This window comes from Excalfactoria chinensis, chromosome 1 (genome assembly GCF_039878825.1).
Source record: "Excalfactoria chinensis isolate bCotChi1 chromosome 1, bCotChi1.hap2, whole genome shotgun sequence".
Taxonomy (NCBI): Eukaryota; Metazoa; Chordata; class Aves; order Galliformes; family Phasianidae; genus Excalfactoria; species Excalfactoria chinensis.
This window is the reverse complement of record NC_092825.1, coordinates 37,977,844-37,993,852: the sequence shown is the minus strand read 5'-3', so window position 1 is coordinate 37,993,852 and position 16,009 is coordinate 37,977,844. Positions and strand designations below refer to the sequence as shown.

Below are 16,009 nucleotides of genomic sequence, written 5' to 3'. Positions count from 1 at the left end.
TGCTGGCCAGCCCTGCACGGCTCCAGCGCTAAGCTCAGCTTGAAGGATGAGCACTCTCAGGCCTGCACAAACTGAGCACATCCACCCGCACGAGGTGACCTCGACTCATGATCGACCTCTCTTCCTTTATGCTTTCAAGCCCGAGCCCGAACTGTACTGGATGCATTCTAGGAGATATCGAGCGGTATCCTGAGGACGGCCCGGAGCACGCAGAAGCCCATACAAGCCTCCGGCTGAAGACGGAGCTGACTACGTTTGGCCTGTCCGAAGGGCGCTAAGAGGACGCGCCGGTGCAGCGCAGCCCTGCGAGCGGCTCCGTCGTCACCTCTCCCGGCAGCTCCCGGCTGCGCTCCCGCAGGCGGCGCTGCGGCGCTCGCCGCCCTCGCGCTCTCCCTCCGCTGCGGCACCCCCGGGCGGCGGGGCCACAGACGGACCGCCCCTCGCCCGCCGCCCCCGGCCCCAGAAAGCTGTCAGCGACGCCGCCCGTCCCTCAGGGCCGTTTTCCCCGGGAATCCGCTCTGAGCCGAGCGCGGCGGCCTCCCGCCGGGCCCCGGTGCGCACCGCAGCGATGCCGGCGGCCCGCGCCGGGCCCCGCCGGGCCGCCCTGCGCACGATGCACCGCGGAGTCCCGTCCACGTTGAGCCGCCCTCCGCTGGGCGCCCTCTCCGCCCCGCTCGCCTCCTCCTCCTCTTTTTCCTCCTCCTCCTCCCACGGAGCCACCCTCCTCCTCCGCCCCCTCTCCCTGCCAGCCTCCTCCCCGCCCTTCCCCTCGCTCCACGCCGGTGCCGGAGCCGCGCGTCACTCGGGCTCCAGCCCCGCCGCAGACATGGCGACACTGACCGCGGTCCAGCCGCTCACGCTGGACAGAGGTAAGCGCGGCGGATGCCGCCCCCCGGCCCGGCCCGAGGGAACACCGCGGGGCTCCGTGCGAGGCGGGCGGCGGGCGCTGCCGTGACGGCCCGCCCGTCCCCGCGGCGTAAGGGCTGGAGGCGGCGGGTGGGTGGGCAGGGTCTCCCCGCGGGGCTCCGGAGCGAGGAGAGAAGAGGAAAGTTTGTCCGGCGGCGCGGAGCGGCCGCGCGGCCGGGGGACGCGGTCGGGGCTGCACGGCGAGGGCTGGGGCTGCGCGCAGGTGCCCCGCGGCCGTGCGCTTGGTTCGCTCTGCCTCGCTGCTGCGGGAGAGCCGCGGTCGGGGCGCGGCGGCTCACATCCGCACCTGTCCGGAGACGGCCCCGCGCTTGGGGCGGGCGGAGCGGACGTCCGGGGAAGGGGAGCGTGTGTCGGCGGAACGCAGCGTTTGGGGTCGGTGCGGGAGTGCTGCGGTTGTGAGCTGACGGTGATGGTATCGCTCTGTGTGATGTTACTCTGCCGGGGTGCTGTGCCTGTAGGCTGCTGCTCGGTCCGCGGAGAGAGAGCAGTTGATGTTTTGCTAGCCTTGAGTTTGTGTCGGCAGCCTGACCGAGGTAATGAAAAGCGGTGCTGAAATCATGAACTTTTGTTTAAATTCAGTTTTCGCCTCCAGGCTGTGAAAATTGGACGACTCCCTTGCGATGCATTTGCACCGCTTGCAAGGCCGAGCAGAAATGCTGTTTAGTTTCTGTGGTCACAGAGGAGAAGGACTTAACCTGATGTCTGATTTGTTTTGCTTCTGTGGCTCTGTGAGTTAAAGAGGTCACACAGCTCCCAAAACAGTTTCTTGAGTTGCAGATGCATCTTTCTTCTTAACTTCCATCAAGGAGCCCAGTGGCTCTGAACATGTATAAATCTTGTACTCTTGAAAGCACGATTTAGGCCAGTGCTGCTTTTTCTTTTACGTGCTCTTTCTAGAGGATTAAGACAGGCTTTCAGAGCAAGATAGAGAGCATCTTCCTGTAAATCCTATGCAAAAGAAGCCTGATGAACCCGGTTTCAAGGTGAGAAAGGTGGTGCAGGGACCTTGACTGGAACCTGACTGAGAACAAACCAGTCTGCAGAGTTGCACAGAAGATCCTGAGTTGGAAGGGATCTGCAAGAATCACTGAGCCCAACACCTGGCTGCACACACAACCACCCAAAATCAAACCCTTGTGTCTGAGAGCACTGTCCAAATGCTCCTTGAACTCAGACAGCTCAGTGCTGTGACCGCTGCCCTGGGGAGACTTTTCCAGTCCCTGACCACTCTCTGTTGAAGAACCTTTTCCTATTGTACTTTAAGTACAGTTTGCTGAATAGTTTTAATTTCAGTGGTTTTGGAAAAGGGGAATTTCAAATTATTCTTACTGAAATAACAAAGCGCTGGCATGCGCTTGAAATTAAACAGTTGAGAAATCCACTGTGTAATCTACAGTTTCACCCTAATACTGTTTTCAGTAAGCAGGACAAATCTATTTCCTGGCAAAGAGCTGAACAGATGGCAATCCATTAGCGAACCTGGCTTTTCTAAGGAAAGTATTACTATTTCAGAATTGCACGTTTCTTTTCATCACTGACACAGTGCTTTAAAAAAAATCCACAATACACAGAAATGCAAATTAGTCCCAATTTAAATGTAAACATCTGTTGTCGGTGTCCAGAATATGCCTAAACATTTGGCAGGGGTGCTGATGTTATGGACTCCCTGGTTGTCAGCCAGGGCTGACAGTAGCGTGAGGAGATACAGCATCACGGAGCGGTAGAATGTGATGTGCAAAAGGGAGCGACAGGCAAGAAGAAATAGATTTAAATACTGCACCTGGCCTGCAGAAGGCCATTTCATCAACGAGATAGACTTCGTCACCCATAACAGGTTGTTATTCCATGAGCTGGAGAGGGTGGGCTGACACTCTAGTAGCAACCCAAGCTTAGTACTCCCAGGTACTTCCTCTGTAGTCTTTCTCTCACAGCCAAGGAAGCAGGAAAGTTCTGTGCAGTGTGATTTTCCACATTTCAGTTGTTTTTATTAAAGCAGACACAGCTATGTTTACTGTCACTTACACTTGTGCAGCTCCGCTATGATGTAGGCCCAGCCCAGGGAAGGGTTGTAGTCTTGTATCTACTTGGCCGTGACCCACAGAGAGCTACGTGCAGCAAGAAAATAGAGAGCACTGCACCAAAGGCAGCACTCGCTGCCATGCATTGCGTAGGGAATGGCTGCTTTGTCTCTGGCTAGGAAATGTTTGCTTTTTCCTCCACTAAGGAGTCCAGAAATAGTAAAACTTTGTATAGATACATACATCGGAAGTGTGAGTTAGGCCCCAACATCGTCTGCTCCCAGACGAAACCTGCATGCTCTGTTCAGTGCTGGGATGGGAGCCTTCCTAGCACCTGATACAAGTGGAATTCAGAATCGTGTGGTAAAATGAATTACCATTTAAAGGTGAAGGGCATGTTGTGTGTGAATGATTGAAAGCCAATTACATTCTGGAAGATTACTTCAGTCCAAAGCACAGGAATTAATTTCCCTAATTCCTGTCATCATGTGCCTTTCTACCTGCACAAATGTGTGCAAGTTCCATTAGGGCTTTTTAATATGTGGAACAAGTTCACAAAATAATGGAAATTTTAATCACTTACAATTTAATCTCCAAGGCTTTTGCCTGACCTTTGTGTGGTGCTCTGTTGGGAGGAGGGGAAGGAATCAGCAAGTGCTTCAGTGCAGAGATGTAAAGCACTGGAGCTAAGGGGGTACGGCTCTGGGCTGAGCTGCTCATGCCCGTGGTTGGGAGCTTTGTGAGGGGCAGAGCCTGTCCGCTGAGTGTCTGCAAGCAGCTCTGTCAGTCTCTGATATAAAGAAGTGCACCTTCCTGTCTCTTGCATACTCTTGCATGCTTAATGGGCAGCACTGTTAGTAATCCCCAGAGCCCATCAGGCCTCACAGTGGGAATGTTTTAGGCCAATTCAAGGGTGATGCCAGAAACGTTGGAAGCTGTGCTTGTTCCATGTTGAGGTGGAAAGCTACAATGCTGCGTTACATAAACAGACAAAGTAAGGTCGGGTTTTGTTTTTCATTTTGTTATGGATTTTTCAGTATGTTCCCTGTTTAATTTGCCTCTTTGGACTCGAAATCAAAATGGAATGTTTAAAAATGCCAATGCTGTTTTTTTGGTTTTTTTTACCTTTGCGTGCCACTTTTATTGTCACACCTTGTGCTTTGTTCTCAGCACTGGAGCAGCAGCACTGCCTCTGCCTGTCCTCACAGTGCCCTCTGTGTGCCACAGCCCTGCAGTGACAAGCTGTGGCCACTTTCCCCATCATCAGGCAGAGCTCGCATCTCCCTGGTGGCCATATTCTGTTGCCATGCTCTCCCCAAAGCCCTGCACAGCTATAGGAAGCTCCTGGTGGGTGTGAGGCACTCAGTGGGTGCCTTAGCACAGTCTAATGGAAGCATTTCCTGCAAATAACACTGTGCTCCAAGGTATGTGATGGATAGGAGCCCCTTTCTGCTCTTCCCTTGGCGCTCATTTTAGGAGTGGCTGCATGGAGCCTCACGGTTTGAAGCAGGCTAGCTAGGCATACTGTGTGTTCCACTCTCAACTTTCTGTGTTTTACTGCTTTGGCAGAAGTTTTCATCAAGCTTGTTTTACATAACATTTTACTTGTGCTCTTCTCTTCCAAGATGAAAATCAACTCTGACAGAAAACTGACCATTTATTTACTCAGATTGCTGCAAAACTTCAATTACTCTTCCTTGCTCCTGACCATGAAAATGGCAGCTTTAAAAGAGCACTTGTCAAAACTTTTTGCTTTTGATGATTCTATACAATTAGGCTGTACAAAGACCATTGCATGATTAAGTGCATGGAAATATTTCTCATTTGAAGGAGAGCTTTCAACTGTCTTTTATTAATAATCCATGTCCTCTTATGTTTTTCTTTATATAGTTACTATTCATGCATGCCACTGGTGGTTTCAGTTCTTCATGTGATTGAGGATAAAAGAAGAAATTTGAATAGACTGAATATACGGTGCTGATATTTTAATCCCTGTGAAGTTTCTTGACAAGGTCATAGCTATTGGCTGCTGACAACCAAATTTCTCCTCACATTCAATTATATCCTAGGCAACTGGAAAGACTTCTTGCTTTTGAGCTGTGACACACAGCTAATCTCTGTTGTTTTTTGAGGAATTCAAAGAAGTATTTTTTAATAGAGGGGATGTCCCATAACCTCCTGAAAATCCTTAATAAAGCACCATGTCCAGAATCAGTAAATAGGTATTTGAATCAATTTATAATTTGATTTGATGGCTATCAGCCACCAGCTGATAGCAGAGGTAGATGTTCTCTATGAAATGTGACCAGATGACGTTTGACTGTTTGCATGCATTATTGCTTGCTAGTGGGCTCTTCCTTCCTTCCTTTTCTTATCTTGTCATTTTTCTTTTCATTCGCATAACCTGTATACATGGGGATTTCCCCCCATCAATGCTTATATATTTCTATACAACAGAAGTGGTGCTGAGTTGGTAGATATTGTCTTTTGAAAAAATTGTATAACGTACTCGTCAGTAAGATGAAGTCAGAGTCATAAAGTGTGAAATATACTCCTTGACAGAGGTGCAGCATAAGGCCAACTATCTTTTATGGTGCGGTTAAGCCCTTCAAAACAGTGTTAAGCGGTTATGCTGCTCCCTGCATGGCTTTCAACAAAGTGTTTCCATCTGTCAGAGAGATTTCTTGTAGTGCTCTCCAGCCTGGCGTGTTAAAGGAGAAAAATACTTCTGCAAGTGCCGTGCATTTTAGGTCTAACATTCCTCTATTTGGTGTGCCAGCTGATGACGTATAAATAATCAAATTCATTCTTCTGGGGCTAAAAAAAGGCTTCTTGTTTGTAGAAACAGAGAGAATTGACTGTTCTGGATTCAGTCTGAAATGTGGTATTTGTTTTCCATCAATATGCCAATGTATATTTGACTTCTTTTTTTTTTTTCATGTATTTATATGAAGGGATGGATTAAGGTAAGCAGGTAATAAGGGTGTTTTTTGAAGATCCATGCAGTTTAAGAGTTTTTTAGCCACATGTGCGGTGTAGTTGAGTCTCCTGGAGATCTGCAGCAAGAATATGAGACAGTCCCAACCTGAAAGGTATCTTTGATGACATGTTTTGAGAAGTTAAATGCACACATTCGCCTTGGATGCCTCAAGGCAGCAGAAGGCTGGCCTGGTGGAGCTGACTGGGCAGAGCATGAGCTCTGTGTCACAAGGCAGGCTGGTCACCAAGGAGAGGGCTCTGTTCTCAGGCCTGAGGCAGCTCCTGATGATGGGATGTTGAAAATGAGCTTTGTCACGATGCATTGGAGTGAATGAAAAGTTCATTGCATCATCTCCAGCACGCGCCAGGCACAGCGGGCCTCTGGTGCTGCCTTCCTCCAGAGAGCTGTGCTTTTGTGGCTCGTGTCATGCAGATGCGTGGAAATGTCTTCCAAAAACTAGTGGCGTTTTTAGCATTGTCACTATTGTAGAGTGTGGGGGGGGATATCTGACATTTCCAATAGTGTTTACCTCAGGAGCGCGTAACTCGTCAGTAACTGTTTTCAGAATCAGGAACCGGTGGTAAGAGACATCTCTGATCCCCTCCTGCTCAGGGACCTTGTGTTCCTCCTTATCTGTCAGGCTGAAAAATTCCATAGAGATCGTAGCAGTGAAGTAATTGTTGAAGCCTACCTGAATTAATCCACTATAGAACAGAGTGATAAACAGAACTTGCATGTTTATATTCTTCATCTTGTTCTTGAAATGGTGGCATGGATTGAGTCCATGACAAGCTCCGGACTGCGTGAGGGGTTGAACATTTGCAACAAGTTGAGAGATAAAATCAGAAAGCCCGAGGGGTGCTATTTTGATGCATAGTAATCTAAATTATTTCACATTATGCATTTGTGACATTTAAAAAATAGTGCTGACATGGTGTAAACTGTATGTGTATGTGGAAGCCCAAGCAGTTTCAGAGTCAATCTAAGTCGCCTTAATCTTCCTTTGTTCTTCCTTTGTGGTATTTGCTGGAGATTCACGCCTGGAATAAGAAATATTCAACAGTTGGTTCCCTATTCAGATGCATTCTAATGATGCTTTCCTGAGTGATTAAACCACAAGCTCAGACCTCAGCTACATTAAAGAGAGAGAGATGAGAACTTTTTTTGAGAACTTTATTCTCCATGGCTTGAAATAGAATGGTTGAACTCCGTACTTGTATGTAGTTCTGCTCTGTCAGGAAATGCTTCTCATAATGAGCTGTCATTACCTTAGTGCTCCTTCAGTAATAGGGCTTTTTGTTGGTTTTTGTTTTTTTTTTAAAAGAAGATAAAATTGATTAGAAAAGTGGATTTCTAGAAGAGATTGGAGAATTGGTATTATTTAAAATATGGAGCAATTAAATATCCGAGAATATACGGAGCATCAAAGCATTGATTTGTTTCTGTGTAAACACGGATAATTGAATAAGGAAGAGCGTTGCTCAAAATAGACTCTTAATTCATTTTTTTCTGAAACAAAATTACATTTTTACTGTTTCGTTTTAATAGAACCCCAGGTTTAAACGCTAATCCTTTATATCCACTAAACTCTTTAATTTTCTTCCTCTACCATGTTTTCTGAAAAAGGATAAATCTCCCAGATAATAAGGTGTCAATCCCTCTACAATCAGTTAGGCATTAAGGAAAACTGTACTCGAAACAGCTTATATAGATCACCATAGTCATCAGCAGCAGTTGTAACCCTCAGAAACTTCTTTACCGTCATCGCATCAGCTTCCAGTAGATTTGGCAGTAGTGTTTCTGCCAGATGCTGTTTACTGACTCAGCACAGGCATAAAAGGATAACACATCTGTTCTTAGAGTGGAGAAACTTTAAGAGAGGATGTTGGCCTTATAATCAATGAAGCACTCTTTGAAAAGAGAGGTGTTTTAATGTCTGATTATCTTGTAATCCAGTGGTAACAGTGGTGGAATTTATACTAATTTATTCAACGCTTTCTGCTTCTTAACAGAACAGCCATCTTAAAGCATGCCAAGTGTGCTCCTGAGATCTTAGGCAGATACCTACCTCGTTGTGAAACCAGGCTGCAACCTGAGAAGTGTTCTAGTTCCCTCAGCATCATTCCACACATAAGATACCAAACAACTGCATTCCAAAAGTGACAGTAAGCTCCTTCTCACAGAGGTTTCCCATTTCAAAGTTTTCTTCATAACTTGCAGCAGCAATCTAAATGGTCGTGACTTTCTTCTGAGGTCATACTCTTTCCTAGTTGTAAATTAATCGTGAGCAGTTGTTGAGATCTGCCATCAGCGTATTTGTACCACCTAGGTGTACTGCCAGAGGATTTTATTCATTGCTGCCTTCTTATTGTTGCTTCTCCCATACACATCCTCAATAGCTCCCTTCCTTGAGAAATGACTAGTATGTAGCCAGCTACCAGAGGGGATTCCATCTGCGAAAAGTAATATTGTTAAATCCACTAAAATTGAAGAAAGGATATTAACTTTCTTCTTGTTACCTGAGCCTACAGGGAATCTTATCTTAGGTGTAGGTCTGTGATCACTGCGTCACAGCCATTCTGTTGCATGAATGCCATCTTTTTACTGTCATCTTACGGGAGTCTCAAGCCTCCTAAAAAGCCCCAGAAGATAAAATCATGATGCTAGACTTAAAGCGAAGATTTGCATTGCAACTATGTACAACTGCCAGTAGCCCACAGCCATCTTTCTCATCTTCCTGGTAATAAAAGATTTAAGTTTCAGATTAGCTGGAGAGGTAAGAACCGAGAAGAGGCAGCAGGAGACTGGTAATGACATGAGCAGAGAGGAAAGTGAGAGCAACTGCCTTGGCTCCAGCACAGTGCCTGTTGCGATGGAGAATTAGCATCCTGAAGTTAACCTTGCCTCCCTTTGAGAGGCACCGGTTGGTGCCTTTTTTCCCCTTCCTGTCATCTTCCCTGCCAACAAAAAAATGACTCTGATACAAACAAAAAGCACGCTGCAAGTATCTGTGTGGATAATGCATGAGATTGCCCATATGGCCCATACTTATGTTTTGCTGCGTGCACATTGGACACACTACATGCTTTTGCTTAGGCGGGGAAATGAGAGAGTGGAATTCAGCTAAGTGAAAAGTATATCCAAGTTGGAAGTAATGGTTTTCATCCTGTTTTTCTGTGTTTACACAAGCCTATTCATTGTATTTGTTTCTATTTTATAATTCTTGGGCTTAGTCAAATTTTTAATTCCTTCCCTGATTTTAATGGTTTTCTCTTGACTAAATCCCAAAAGTGAGTATTCTATTAAGTAGGGTTCTTGATGCATTTTATTGTAGTAGCCTTTATTTTCCCTTTTAAGCTGAGATCAGAGTGTGGAACGTGTTCACATTTGTAGTTTCAGCAAGATGCCCAGTGTACTTCTGTCTGGCATTTAAAATGGTGGCATTCCAGCATGATTAGTGGCTTCTGCTGAACGAATCCTACAAGGCCAAGAGTTACTGTCACCAGGAGATCGATGAGGCTGATGGAGTTGCTGGTAACTTTTTGCAAGTTACCTATAGCTACAGGAAGGAGCATACAGTTTCCTTACTTTCATTAAGTTCAGATTATAGGGTCTTATTTCTTACAAGCCAGATCCGTACCCTGCTGAATGTCTGAATGTCTCAGGGATATCTAACTTTGCTTCAGAGGTCGATTTTTTATTTTATTTTATTTTATTTTATTTTATTTTATTTTATTTTATTTTATTTTATTTTATTTTATTTTATTTTATAGATTCAGACGGTCAACACAAAACACTAATTTACATTTCCTGTGAAGGCAAATACCTGCTTTAAACACTTGAGAACTTTGGGGTTTTTAGAAGTTCTTACAGAGAGACTAAGAACTACAAAAACAAACTCTGAAGCAACAAAGTATTATGCTTCCTGTTGGAAATGAGTGTTTCATTTCTTTTTTGAATGAATGGATGTATGCATATATATTTATAACATGTACAACATGTATTTGTTGGAATACAACATTCTAAAGTCTAAAAAGATGCTTTTGTGTCATATTCGCAGCTAACTGTCCCTAGTCAGAAAAGACACAAGAACAATATCTCAGCTGTTCTATTCAGCACTGAGTAACTGTCTGTGAATCTTAGTTATGATCACAAGAAGCAGACACAATTGAGCAGTAGAAAGTTGTATCTATATACAGAGAGAAAAAATGTTACCTTCCCTTCTCTTTCCTCCCAAGGTAATGTGGGGGAAAAGTCATGACGCTGTTCTTAAAGAGCTGTGCTGGAACGTACACAGTGTTTTCTGTGTTTGTCTATTCTTTGCGTTTTCAACTTCAATTTTTTTTTAATCCCTTATCTTAAGGGATAATTTGGAAGCTCGTTTTTGCACTGGTGCTGTATTCAAAGCTTTCCATACAATAGCAGTGGGTGCTGTCACAGGACTGGTGTACGTCTTGGTTACTCACAGATGGCAAAGTCTTCTGATGAAAATTCTCAGGCTTCCATTTATGCACCTCCTCACCTTCGCTGCTTTAGAAATTGTAACAAAACTACTAATTTAGAAGAATTAAAGTTATATAACTGTTTGAAAAGTATTCATTTTTAAGGTTAATTTTCAGTGCTCGTCTCTGAAAAATCTGAGTTGCGTTATTATTATTCAGGCCTAGTTTTAATAAAAAACAGGGAAATGTGTCATACTGAAAAGATCTTGAATTACCTCTCAGTTCAAGCTGCACTGTTTTATTATAATTCCTTTAAAAAGCAGTAGTGGAAATGTGGTGGTACCAGGTAACATTATCAAAGGATGTGATGAACTTAACATTTTTAGGATCTTTGTGCATCTCTCAAACACCAATAAAAAAAAATAAAATAAAAAAAATAAATAAATAAAATAAAAGAACAAATTTTGAATATTATCAGCAAGGACGTTCCTCTGACTTAACACCAGGTATGTGAAGGCTTCATTGCAAAAACCGAGGAGTGGTTTTACCTGTGCAGGTTAATGATTATGCCAGAAAAAGTGACCAAGGTAAAGCAAATCCAGTTCTCCCAGTTAACCTTCATGGTAGGTTAGGGCTGTGAAAAAGCCCTAGCTGAAGAGGAGAATGGAAATCACTGGTTAAAACTTTTCAAGTTGGAAGGGGGAAGATTGCTCAGACATGAGTAGACATTGAGAAGTTCCGAGAACATAAAGGAGCATACTTTTCACTTAAAGGGACCTTCTGAATTTTGAATTTGAACAAGCTAATGGGATATTCAGGAGCAGTGTTCCTGAAGTGGCAGTTTCAGTATTTCGGGCAGTGTCCCTGCAGTGGGGAAAGTAGAATTGCTCAAGAGGGTCTTTTGTAGTGTTGAGTCTGCTGGATGGAAGGATCACACAGTATCTGTGTGTATTTTGGATTGTAGGTGACTCTGCATTCCTTGCAAATTAAATGTCCTTTCTGTAAGTTATTTTGTGAAACATATCAGACCTGTGCTATCACATTCACGTGTTCCTGACAAAGCTGCTGGGAATATTCATGATTAACGTGCCTTGGAGTGTGCAGCATGTGGGTCAGGAGCAGAGGGAAGCAGAGGGTTTGCATGCCTGTAGTGTGTCTGAGAAGCTAGAGCCAGAAAAACCTGAGTGCATCACCAACGTACAGAATAAGAAATGTAAACCCAAATAGAATCCGATGAATAGCCAAAGAAAATGAGCATGACGCGGGCATTGGGTATGTACGTACACTCAATCTTACCCCATGGTTGGTTTTCCTCATATGTTATGAAAAAAGATCAATCGGATTTTCAGTTAAGACAGTTTTAAAACCTTTAACTAAAAAGCTCATTGGCTTGTGTGCTGACATTATTTTTGTTGAACGTGACTGTTCTCAAGTCTGGTGTCTTCTGTACCACATGGAGGTAAACTTGCAGGAATTCTTTGCTGTAAATCTGGACAATAACAGTGGATTTCATCATCCCATGATGTAGGATGCAGGCATTTACATCTCAGCTAATCATCTAGTCTCCCTTTGTAGTCAGCAAAGAGAACAAGCGCTCCTAGAATGTGATTCATCTTATCTAAAATAGGTCAGATGAATTGTAGCCTGAAAGTGTTTTTCTTCATCAAAAGTAGCAACAGTCTGGGGTGAGAAGCTGAGCTGTAGATGCCTGCAGAACTGTGGTGAGTTGAAATCCTCAGCACGAGGTGAATCACGAGGATTTGGTTGTTCTTTGTTATATTTATTTCTGCATTCACGGTAGTGTTTAACCACAGGAGTAGAAGTGATTCTGCATTGAACTTATAACTGCTACCCATAAACTAATATAAACATAAATATAAAGCTATATAAATATTACTATAAATATACGAGGAGCACTGATATTACTGCTATAGTGTCACAGTTTCTAGCACGACAGGGCAAAGGGGGCTTTTTCTCCCCTTCTGGGGAGAAGGAAAGAAAAACGATCCAATTAAGATAAGGATAAGGACAAATTTACTACAAAAGGTAGAAGAATGTCCCCCAGAATTGTAGGTCATGAGGAGGCTCCTGAGAAATGCAGTACATCCCAGTGTATCTTTTCCTTGGAAACACAGCTCCACCACCTGTCGCATGATGCCATGATACATAATACTGGTAAGATTATGTAATTATGTAATATGTAATTAGTTTGAATAGACCTCACAAGTACACACTGTAGTGTTGAAAGTTATTGCTATATCCTAACAGCCTAACATGTTGTTCCGTGCACGTCAAGTCTGATTTACCGTGTTGAAGTACACCTTTATGCTTACGCATTGGTATGAAATTCAGGGCAAGACGAACATAGCAACTTAAAGCTGCTCTCCGCCTTCATTTTCCTGAACTGTTTCAGTTAAATTAATTGTTTCAACAGGATAGTTGTTTTATTTCAGAAGAGCACTGTGCCATCAGTAAGGAGATGAAATGGGCATTGGGCAGTCTGCTCTTTGACGCCAGGTGGGAATTGTCAGCTGCCGCTTTGCGTAACATGGCAGCAGAGCTCTGGTAATGCAGAAAATTCTCAAAAGGTACAAGCTGAAAATCTTCCAAAGCTTGGGCTTTAACCAGGAAGTCACAGAGATAAGGGGTTGCTGGCTATGAATTATGAATGAACTTCACTAATCACTGTGGAATTCTAATTGCCTAACCATTGATTACCTACTGTCATTTGATAGCGCTTGAAGATCACCCTGTGTAGGTTTGGGGAGTTATGATAAAAAGTAGAATAACACTGAGAATTTGGAAATGTGTTTTCATAAGCTCTAAAGAAGCGACTAAACCTTAACAAAAGTACTGGAGGAGTAAAAACCTGACAGTTATGAATACCTGTTATGTTATGCAAATTCTTCACCTTCAGCCTAATTAAAGGTCTTCAGGCACAATGAAATAGAGCTTGAAAACTGTCAACATTATTTTCCTGTGATGCCATAGTGAAGCTAGTGAAGACTTACCAAGTGTCCTTGCTGTCAATTTGTAGTGATGTTCTACCTCTTTGAAGTACCAAAGCGTGGTATTTATTCAGCACATTTTTATTTCCTGATAACTGGCATACTAATTTGTCTAAATTCTCCAGAATTAAAATGAATGAGGCAGTTAAATGACTTCAGGAAGGTGAGAAGTCTATTTTCTCATCTTGTTAATAAATAAGTGATCATCAGATTGTTGCTTGAGAAGCAACCCAGCAACAGGAATAGCTATCAAAGTACAGAAGTACTACATAGGTTGCTCCACAAGTAATGCCTTCTTTTTTTTTTCTTTTTTTTTTTTTTTTTCCCCGTGGAAACTGCAGCAGGTACAAAGAGCTCAATAACACTGTTTGATAGAGCAAATGCTCAGCTACAAAACACTATTTTTCAGCATTATCTGTGCATTTTTGCTACTGATGAACAACTGCCTGCATGCTGTGCTCCTAAAAATCTGCACTAGTGTAGGTAGCACACTGTGGCTGTCACCAGTGCTGAAACGTACCACCACTGCTGCACCTTGCTCACATCCTCTGCTTGGTCTCCATAAACATTTGGCAAGCATCGACCAGTGTCAGTGGGTACCATTGTTTCGCATGGAAATATCAGTGACACACCTTTGTTTCATACACACTCCCATGTCAGGCACCATGCTGTCAGACTGCCCCTCTGCTGCCATCTGTCACACAGCAACAACACGTCATGGAATACTGTCAGGAAGCTTCAGCCTCTGCTGCTGTACTACCAACATATTCCTGCAGTTGTCGTGGGCTAACAGAATAAAATAGGAGGCATTACTTATGTGGGCAGCCCTTGTGTATTTCTAAATGATTACTATTTGCATCCAAACTAGTATTACAGAACATATTAACATCTGTTTAGATATTTCTTAAGTCAGAGGATAATATACTTATTTAAAGGACCAACGTTTAACTTGCTCATAGATCAGTATGAGAGGAGGATTGGGTGCTGGTAGATGTACAACAGTATTCATGTTTTGCGTTATAAATCATGCAAGTGCATTCATTTTCAAGAGCCACTGTCATATTAGATGGGAAGCATTTAATACACTAGAGTAATTTTCTATTATTTTTCCTTTTAATTTATAGCTTATCTGACTGAACTGGAACAAATTTAAAGCCTGCACAAAATATACTGGGATAAAACTACATTCGTAAAATGCAGGAACTTTGTCTACCCAAAGTTCACAGTCGTGTGAGAGGACCGCCAAGTGCAGACCTGCTAGGGTTCTTTCTGCAATGCATAGATTCATAGTTAGCTTTCATGTAAAAGCTGAACTGAAATAACATTTGGTTTTAAAAACATCCATCAAATCCAACAGATCTATCTACATGGTGTATTCTTTAGCTATTGGAACAAAATCAGCTGGTGAAAACAGTACGTTAGAATAGGATGATCAGCAAAGCATTAACTAAGCAAAATGACCTTTCTATTAATTGCACTCTGGTATGTGGCTCTACATACAGAATTCAGCTTCATTTATTATTGCATGGGAATGTTCCTCTTGTGTCACAGTGTGGTATTTCGCTGGTTCTATGTTCTAGAGACATCTCTCCTTAATGCTTAAATAGCAACCTACTGCTTCTTTCCACTAACAATACAAATGAAAATTCATTCAAATTAAAACAGAAAGAAGGCTTGAAATTGGTTTTGTTTTTTTTTTCTCAGAGAGCCACGCTTTTCTTTTGATGAGCACATTTGATAACATGTGTTCCACCCACAGCCCCCTGACTTCACTGACAACATGATCCACCACGCTAAAACCTTATTATTTCCTGAAGGGCTGTAGGCAAGCATGAAGATGAGAAGGCAGAAAGGGAAGCGAATGTTAAACAGAACAGGAGAGAAAGAAATTCTTTTTGTATCAGGAAGTCAGAAGAAAATGGTTAAAAAAAAAAAACAACAAAAAACTAGAATTCTACATAAGGTGAGAAATAATATAATATTTCTTTCCAAGTGTACACACCATAGACTACAGAGGAATAATTCCACCCACGTTGGTACTCAAAATTCCCACTAATTTGTGTGTGATATGAATATGGGAAATGAGGATAGATGTCAAGGATGTTACCATCAGTTCAATGCAAATGTAATGGAGTTCGTATTTCTAAATACGTAGAATATATTTCACAATTCCACTTGTGTTCCCAAAATGTCTCGGGTTAAAAGAAGGGCAAATCAGTAATGAAACATGTGAGTGTTTAATTTGCATGGAATGTAACTGCTTTTAACATAATTCCACGAGTACTGTGTATCTATATAAGCACATACGTTTCTCATCAATCTGTGCTTTTAACTAATGGCTAAGAAAATGTTATTCAAGAGCAATTTCCTGGTGATAATTTTGGCAAGGAAAGCTGATTACATTTGTAATCAAAGGGGGATTTGGGACAAGAAAAGTATCCCAGCAGATGAATAGCAGTCCTTTGGAAACCCGTGGCATTGCTCTAACTGACAGGGATGGATTGATTACCTGCTGCTTGCTTTCTTGTCGTCGTAACTTTGAAATCTGCCTGAGCAGCACTCTCATCATTTCTTTGAGCCGGCACTTACTTTAGTTTTGTCTGGAACTTGCCTCGTATAAAGGATCAGGAAAAA

General features: G+C 43.0%; 1 protein-coding gene across 2 annotated transcripts in view; it reads left to right on the top strand.

The window, feature by feature from the left end:
- The first annotated feature begins 206 nt into the window (after positions 1 to 206).
- The window catches only part of LIN7A (lin-7 homolog A, crumbs cell polarity complex component), a 47,076-nt gene continuing 31,273 nt past the window's right edge, over positions 207 to 16,009 (top strand). Inside the window, exon 1 of one of the 2 annotated variants that reach the window (XM_072326614.1) lies at positions 207 to 869. In XM_072326614.1, coding sequence (XP_072182715.1) covers positions 569 to 869 — 301 coding nt within the window. In that variant the 5' untranslated portion in view covers positions 207 to 568. The remainder of the gene's footprint in view (positions 870 to 16,009) is intronic. The other variant, XM_072326613.1, reaches the window with a different exon arrangement.